Source organism: Antennarius striatus, chromosome 8 (assembly GCF_040054535.1).
Source record: "Antennarius striatus isolate MH-2024 chromosome 8, ASM4005453v1, whole genome shotgun sequence".
Classification (NCBI taxonomy): Eukaryota; Metazoa; Chordata; class Actinopteri; order Lophiiformes; family Antennariidae; genus Antennarius; species Antennarius striatus.
The window spans coordinates 19993628-20002217 of NC_090783.1; the positions used below are offsets into that span (position 1 = coordinate 19993628).

At 41.4% G+C, this 8590-nt stretch overlaps 1 protein-coding gene across 2 annotated transcripts; it reads right to left on the reverse strand.

The window, feature by feature from the left end:
* Positions 1 to 7967, reverse strand: LOC137600584 (uncharacterized). Of its 2 annotated transcripts, XM_068322301.1 has the most exons (16): positions 7883 to 7967; positions 6912 to 7024; positions 5557 to 6829; positions 4919 to 5043; positions 4436 to 4688; positions 4093 to 4220; positions 3896 to 3992; positions 3674 to 3796; positions 3213 to 3385; positions 2880 to 2977; positions 1822 to 1949; positions 1437 to 1617; positions 922 to 1066; positions 387 to 463; positions 129 to 167; positions 1 to 27 (listed from the first exon to the last, which is right to left on the reverse strand). In XM_068322301.1, the coding sequence occupies exons 1-14, from the start codon at positions 7935 to 7937 to the stop codon at positions 389 to 391; spliced, it is 2967 nt and encodes a 988-aa protein (XP_068178402.1). In that variant the 5' UTR covers positions 7938 to 7967; the 3' UTR covers positions 1 to 27; positions 129 to 167; positions 387 to 388. The 2 variants fall into 2 exon arrangements, with proteins under 2 accessions (XP_068178402.1, XP_068178403.1); XM_068322302.1 differs by lacking the exons at positions 1 to 27; positions 129 to 167 and having other exon boundaries at positions 279 to 463.
* Positions 7968 to 8590: the final 623 nt, after the last annotated feature.

Below are 8590 nucleotides of genomic sequence, written 5' to 3' on the forward strand. Positions count from 1 at the left end.
GAACTTTTATTTGTGGTTTAATGACATCTGAGGAATGAAAAAAAGGAGATGTGGTCAGTACAAAAACATAAATCACACATATTACTGCAACTAAAAGTACAATTAGCTGAATATGCGAGTCTGCTTACAGATAATCTCGCCAACTTGAAGAGTCTTCCATGTCGTAACTGAAAAACAGGAAATGGATCGGTCTTAATAAATAATTCAAAACTCATTACTAAATCATTGTCCCGCTGTCCTGCTGAACATTAGCTGCTATTAGCTCTGAAGCGGCTTTCAGTCATGAGAAGTGAAATAAGGCCCATTCATGTGTGTTTTCATGCAAGCTTTCCCAGCACATAAGGGTGTGGTGGGTGACTTCAGGACAGAGGGCTCGTTTTCCTTACAGTCACTCGCCAAAGCATCCCTCGATACAGGGTCCATCACGTGGTGAGCAGATTTCAGTTGAACACATGAAGTAGATCTGAGGAGGCAAAAACAACATTTGATGCGTGTCTTCAGAGTATGCAATGAACCAGAACAGACAGCTGCTGTTAATTGAGATTTGGACAGAATTTGTAGTTTAGACAATGGCCTCAGAACATCTTGAAGCATGATTTTAAAAAAGTTGGAAGTCAGGTAGCAATATCCTCCCCATTTCTGATTTAATGCAGAACTTAATAAGCTGTATGGATCAATAATGTAACTGAAAAGGAGACATATGAGGAAAATTTTCCAAACTTTTTGGAGAGACAACTATGTTAATGCCCCAGAGGAAAATATTCCAGTGCCAAAGCAGGAACACCACGGACAAAATATTTCCATAAAATTATTTAAATGACAATGTCTGAAAATCATGAAAATACCACACTTATCCAATGAGATGTCTGCCGATACCAATCCACCTTTACATATAAAGCTAAAGCATCTACCTATCCTTACCTCCTCCTCCGGGTCCTTAAAGTCACCATCAGGAAGGAATTGGAAAGTTCTGATGGTAAATCGGCGGGTCTGACTCTGAGGAGGTGGTGGCTGAGGATCGGAGATCACAGCTTGTTGTAGTGCTGGGTCCAACGGATTGGGACATCTAGGGAGCAACATTTAATTACTGAAGTCAGCCAGATAGAACTGACAATGGGTATCAAAACCTTTACTCTCTTTCTGTACCACCACCAATGAGCTTATGTGATGTCTGATTTATTACCAATACCAAGTATAAATTGATGAGCAGATTTGATTTAATATCCCACCAATGTGGCATTAAAATGATTCATTTAAATTGTGAAAACATTGTGGGGCACTTTCATTTCAAATGTTACACTCTCAATGGAGGTTTGGGCTTTTCAAATGATCGTGTTTTTTAGTTTTGTGCTCGGTGTGAAAAATATGACATCTGTTGTATGTGCAGCGAATCTTAAGTAATGGTCTCTAAAAACAGGAAATGTTTCAAAAGGTACCCATTGTAAAGCAGCAGCCACACAGCTGTCCCAGAGCGGGGGTAGGCCACACAGAAGTGCACCAGCAGCACCAGACTGGGATCTGGGGTGTTGAGCAGTCGCACCTCCAGGTAGAGTGGTTTACCCAGCAGTATCTGTAGGGGCTGGTGGTACTGAGGGTAGTAGCTGCTGTACTGAGGGTCTAATGACATGTGATGGAAAAAAATTACTTCTTAAACCACTTTTCAAAACACTGAATGCTGTTTTCCTACAGGTGAAGTAGAATTTGAACTACTTTCACTTTATTATTATTATTAGTGGATATGATTACATATTCCTTGTTCATTCTCAGTGTGAATACAACTTCAGTTATGCAATATGCTTGAAAATTATGAAGAACATCTACCTCTGGCAATCCTGAGCTGGACTCCAAACACCCCCTGGGTGTGGACAGCAGGTCCCAAAGATGGAGTTTTAACCATGTAGCTTACACTAAGAACAGTACTTGGCAGATACCTGCATTCCACCAGCAATCTGACAAGGAGGGGACATGTATTGGATATTTATCTTATTTATAATGCATTTTGAGCAGGGCTGCCTTGATTTGATTGCATTTTAAAGATAGCCCCAAAACAAATGGAAAAGTGATCATTCATTTACACAGTTACAATCAAACCAGGCACATTGAAATCACATAATTATATTGATACTTGACCATTTAATCCATCCAGCATAATGCACAAATTTGGAATTGAAAATGTCCAATATCCAGCAAGGACAATATTGAACATGTTAAAGATCAAAATGAATGACATAAAATGACTGAATTCATCCACTGAGTTTTATAATGAGAAAGAAAACATCATTCTTGGCCTATTGTGTCAAATTAAAAAACCTAATTTCCCCATTACCTTAATAGGTGTTTGACTTGTTTTGCTGAACTGGTGCTAAACAGCACTAATCAATGTGTCTACTCTGTACGCATTAAGCTTGTCAGGAGGGATCTCTCAACATGACAAATCTGTAGCATTGTCACCTGAATCTGTATTTCCCATCAGTTTTGCAGCCCTTCATAGCCAATGTCAGCTCTTTTAGTTCCATTTTTTTTCCTTCTCGTCTTTGTTGCTGCATCATTTTTGGCAACAGAAAGCAGTTTAGTTTCAGGGAAACTAAATTGACCTCTTTAGATTACATGCTCAGTACCACATGTCAGAAAGCAACTAGCTGGTTACCATTGTAATACTTTTATGAGATAAAAGACATGTTTTGTTCAGGGTTGGTAAAAATAAAATGTTGCTCCATTACTGCCTAACGTGTAAATAAGCAAATATGTGCCAAATGTTCACCATGTACATGCCTCAAGGGGTAAGTAAATAAAAATGAACTTGAAATTAAACCCTTATTTTGTGTTTAATGAATCAAAATTCCACATGTATTCAATAAAAAGCAGACTGAAAAGCCAACCTGACAGGAGAATCCCTTGTTATTGTGCCATAGTTGAGGCTGATTGCTTGAATCTCATTTATTATTTCCACCATGTAAATCATCGTTTTCCCAACCATCTGTAAAAGAGAAGACATGCAATTTAGTCTATGAACACATTTAAATAGTCCAAGACCTGTGTGTGTGCTGCAGTTAGACTCCACGTTAGAAACACGCAACGCTTTGTTAATTCCTTTTATTGGATTTGTTGACAATAAAAGAAAAAAAACCCCCATTGAAACATGATTGTTGCTCAACATCTTACTCATTTATTCAATATTTTCGGCAAATTTTTCATTTATTATTACGGCTTACCACTCTGTGTGTCCCACAACCATCCATTGGGATCTTGAATAGCGCGTAGTCAGAGGTCACTCTCTCAGGCTTGCAGGTGGAGTTACCAGCAGACACAAGCAGTGCAGGTGAAAGAGGAGGCTCAGTGAGGGAGGCAGGCACGGTGAAGACAAAGTGCCGGTCAATAGTGCACTCTGGAGGATGACACAAACAAACACATACACCTAATGATACACAAGCGCATTTATGTAAAAGGTCAGATGAACAAAAGTTCAGAATTCTCAGGAGGCAATTGATATTGAGACCAAAGGTAATTTGTACCCTTTTCATAGTCCATGTCATTGCCCGATTGAATCAGGCCTTGAATGTGCTTCCTCATGCATCCAGCAGCTGCTGCACTTCACATTTCCACACCAAAAATAGCTCAATTGTACTCAACTAGTTGTGGGACAAATATTGGTAAGAAAGAAACTGCAGCTCACCATCCATGGGGTAGTAACAGGCAGGGGGTTGCTTGCTGAAGCAACAGCCCATGGACAGGCATCGTGACTGGGATATGGAGCTGGGTCCGCAAGGGAGACGCTGTTCACTGGGAAGACTGCACTCTGAGGAACAACGCGACAAAACATCAGCCACAGTTCTGAATGGCCAAGACAAAGTGTTATTTGTTAAGAATTTTAGGTGCAAACATTAAATCCATCTACCTTTTTCAGACCCTGAGATGAGAACTGGACAGGAAAACAGAGACTCCTGTCTCCCATTGACTGTCGTGTAGACAACAGTAATGATGAACATGTTATCCTTTGAGAGAAAAATGTTTACGTAAGAGTTAATGGGTTACGGAAATGGCCAATTATACAAAAGGTCAAATCCTCAGTGTGAAACTTGAGTCAATACATGCCTGCAGACTCATGTGGCAGCCTGTCTGTAACCGGAGACGTAAATGGATTTTGCCATCTTTGAGTTTTCTTGCAGTGTACCCACAATGCTTTTCGGCATCCTGGAGGTTCATCTCACTTCCTTCGATATCTGAAAAACGTGTAAGTGGAAACAACTTTTTTGTTCAAAGTCTAACTCATAACAATTTTAATGAGTCCTCGTGCAGCCCAGAGAAAAAGTCCTCTTTCAACTGCTGAGTAGAACGCCCCTCCCCCCAGAGAAAAACACGGTAAAATTTGACTCATGCACTGTTGATAACAGCCACATGCACCTGGAACATATAATCACTACATACACAAGCATACCTTTAAAAACAATCCCTGAGATGGGACCTTGAGGGAGCTCCATAGTCATCTGATGTGAGGAGCAGAAGACTTTAACCTCTGGAACAACCGTCGGACTGACCTTGGCCTTGGTTGTGCTGGGTGGTAGCATTGTTGTGGTTGTTGGTACTGGAGTTTCAGGGGTAGTTTCAAATGAACATTGCAAGTCCAAAGTCCTATATTGCCCCATGGGGAGATCCCAATACCTTACAAGTAAGGAAAGGGTTGTGGTAGGCTAAAGAGAAAAATTAATAGTGATTACAAAAGGTGAAACGTAAAACGTAAAACTCCAACCATTATAGATTTACACAAAAACTAAGGTATAAATTTTAAAAAAATTAACATCTGGACTTGTGTGTCATATTCTAATACACCATTAGAATGTCATCCTGTGTATCTTATTTAGATTTCATCGGGTTCAGGAAATGGTGAGCACGCTGATGAGGCATTAACAGAGGATCTTACCTGTTGCTCACTGTGGCAGGCTGGCAGAGGAGAGTGAAGCATTACCCCCATGTCCCCAGCCATCTGTACAGTGTACCCACAGAGTGTAGACACATTGGAGAGGGACAGCCATGTCTTCAATTGGTCTAATGTTATAAATAATGATAGTTAAATCTCTGGCACACATCCAGCTTCTTGAAGACAAGTCGATTACAATCGTCTCGTCTACAGCCACCTACTTCCCTTACGGGTCACAGGTTATGCTGGAGCCTATCCCAGCATGCTACGGGCGAGAGGTGGGGTAAACCACAGATGTGTTGCCAGCCCATTGCAGGGCCACACATAGACAGTCAACCACTCACACGTATACATAATTTGGAGTGATCCTTTCACCGTAGTTACATGTTTTTGAAGGTGTGAGGAAGCCAGAGAACCCATGCAGACAGAGATCATGCAAACTCCACATAGAAAGGAATCAAACCTGGAACCTTCTTGCTGTGAGGCTACATCACTACCAACTACATCACTGTGCTGCCAAATCTTTGATATTTGACACAAAATTATTTAACAAAAATGTGTAGAGACAGTGATAGTTATATCTGCTGTATTGTGAACACTCCACCAAAAATAAGAGCTGTTATGCATGGACAAACACTGACCTCTGACCTGGATGGAATCTGGGTCAGCAAAAGGCAGGAATGCAACCATCTTCCCCTTCAGGCACTGAAGATGGGGGACATGTGGATTGAGCTCAGTTGGTGAAGATGTTGTAGAACTTGTAGTACTAGGACTTGTAGTTGTTGAAGTGGCAGTAAGGGTGATGGTGGTTAAGGGCTGTTTAGGGGTTTCTGGTAGTTGAGACTGTGGATACTGGGGTACTTGATAAAATGGTGATTGATGATATGGTGGGTAAAAAGGGTAAAAGTAGGGATAATAGAGGTACGGATAGTAGGCAGCAAGGTAGCGAGTGTAAGGGAGACAGGGGATTTGTTGAGTCTCTGTTTTGGGAGGTTCCTGAAGATGAGTTTGTGGTTTCTCTTCGGTATGTGGAGGAGGTGTGGGTGGATAAAAATACATGGTTTTTTGAGGATAAAAGTGGTCCAAGTAGTTGCTTAGTCTGTCAGGTTGTTTGGGAGGCACGGTTCTGGTCATAGTTGTGGTGGTAAGAAGTGGCGGTGCTGCAGTAGGATGTGAAGTGAATGCAGGCTGCACCCCAGCAGCAGGTTTTACATGTGGAAACTGTCCATAATGAGAGTAATAGTCATATAAAGAAGGTAGATAAAACGGACTGAGTGAGAAGTGTGGAACCTGAGGCTGTTTCAGCTGAGCTGGAAGAGAATGCGGGGGTTTGGGTAGCTGGGTAGGTGGAGGAGTAGTAGTGGTTTTCTTAACTGCAGAAGTTGGAGCAGGTGTCACTGCGTGGTTGTACAATACATAGGAGTAATACACATCAGGTGAATACTGAGGAGGGCCAACAGGCAATTCATGACCTGCATGAGAAGAACTGTCCTGCACTGGGTTAGGATTTGGTGAAGATGGAGCTTGTGTAGGAGGCTGGGAAGGAGTGGGAGGGTATTTTAATTCATCTTCAGGAGTGTAGGGCAGCTGCCCAAGCCACATGGGGTAGAGGGACTGTAGTTGCTGAGGCCCTGGAGGACTTCCATGGGTGGGTTGTGGGGGTCGAGCAGGTTGTGGGCCAGGAGGGTAGATCTGGGGAAGCTGGGGGTATTGATATACAGGGTAGTGGTTGTGAGGATATTCAGTAAGCTGAGCAATCTGCTCAGTGGTAGGTGGTTGAGAGGGAAGGGTGGTGGGCACAGTGGATGCAGAAGAGGAGGATGGGGGGACAGTGGGAAGCTGAGAACTGGCTTTGGCTGGACAGGAGAGGATATATTCCTGTTCATCTGCAACTAGGTGGAGATGATAACCACCCTGAAAGACAGTATCGCATTCAAATATTATATGTGAAAGCCCAGAGAACGTCACAATAATTTACTAACACCAACTAACTTACCCCACTACTGATACAAGGAGCCCCATATGGGATAAGGAATGACAGCTCCCCAGGGTTTGAGTCCAGGACATTTGCACACTCTTCAGACACAAATGGAGCCCAACCTCCATTCACTGCAGAACACGTCACATGTTGTAACCAACATCAATCAATCAATAAAGTTCAGATCATATTTCTGCCAATGTTTTTGTCAAAGATTGTAATAATCTCATCCCTACATTTAAATCCCACAGACTTCCAAGCAAAATACATTCTTTAAGGTAAAGGAAATGTTTTGTAACAAAACAGTTTGAAGCATTCATTTTACAGTCAATGCATTTTACAGATCGCTTCACCATAGTTGCATGTTTTTGAAGGTGGGAGGAAGCCAGAGAACCCGGACAGAACCCATGTAAACACTACAAGATAAAAAAGTCACACAAACAGCACTCCCACTGCGCTGCCCCTATTACGTTAATAACTTGCATACTTACAGGCCCCTAGTGTGTGTGTTTGTTTCAGGGGCCAGTACACAATATTTATTTATACTGTATAATATACTGTGTATGCATGTTTAACACACATGTATATGTATCGTATGGTCATGAGTCTAAAGGTAATTTCCCCGTTTGGGGACAATAAAGTGGAGTTTCTTTCTTTATTCTTAATAAATGTTAAACATGCCAAACATTTGGAATGTACCAGGCTTTAGTTGTTTATTCTGAAATTGCAATTAACCCATCTCCAATCAAAGAGAAGTGTCTCAGACAGTCCTCCTGTTTAACACGCAAATCTTATAAGATTGAGTCGTGTATTTCTTCGCAGGAAATTTCCAAAATGTATATGGGGTCATGTTTAATCTGTAAATTGCTGCCATTTTATTTTTCAAAACGATTTATTCTTCTACAGTACATGCCACAACAATATTGTTATTGTGAATTATTAAATTTCCGTAAGAACTAATCATTCATTTCCACAGCAAGCCAACATACCCACGACTCCCAGCATCAATAGATGTGACTCTTGCCCATCTATCTGCACTGCCATGCTGTAGGGGGAACAGAAGACCAGGGGAGAGCCAGGAGGGGCAACAGTGGCCATCTGCACTGGGCAGGAGAGCTTGAGAGAGCTGTCCAACCACAACATGGGCAGTACATAACTACCATTCTGACAGAAACAGAAACAAGGGGATGATTAGCACAGGAACTGTTGGCAAGACATAATATGTGGGTGCCGTTTGTACCTCCTTTGTCACGTAACATGCATTATAAGGCACCACCATTTTAAGGTCACTCCACGACATCCTCACTGAATAACCACAGTATGAAGGTAACTGGGACAGGGAAATGGGAGAAGCTCCCTCTGAGGAGTGAAAAAGTACAAAAGTTGAATTTGGTACTGAAAATGAACAAATACATCCACCGATTAATGGATAGAGCATTTATTAAACCTAAAAGGTAAATTCATTAGCACGTCTTCACTAGTTTGTCAGATGTAAAAGACGATTTGATTTAAAAAAAAAAAAATCCATTAAAAAACAGCCAAGTCCCGAGACTTTGATCTTGTTTGCTTGGAAATATTGGCATTATTCCAAAAATTACATTTCACATTTTAAAACAAAAATAAAAACAGTCATTTGGAACCAATAAAGGATTTATGGAAACTGTATTCTTGTAGTACACTGATTTGCAACAAAGATT

What these genes read in the sequence shown, in the direction of transcription:
- LOC137600584 (XM_068322301.1), bottom strand. Translation starts at nt 7,937, where the DNA reads ATGGCAGTGCAGATAGATGGGCAAGAGTCACATCTATTGATGCTGGGA. An exon ending in CCTGCCACAGTGAGCAACAG is followed by an intron (nt 4,689 to 4,918) that starts GTAAGATCCTCT and finishes TTTTCTCTTTAG; the next exon opens with CCTACCACAACCCTTTCCTT. An exon ending in CTCAGGGATTGTTTTTAAAG is followed by an intron (nt 4,221 to 4,435) that starts GTATGCTTGTGT and finishes CACGTTTTTCAG; the next exon opens with ATATCGAAGGAAGTGAGATG.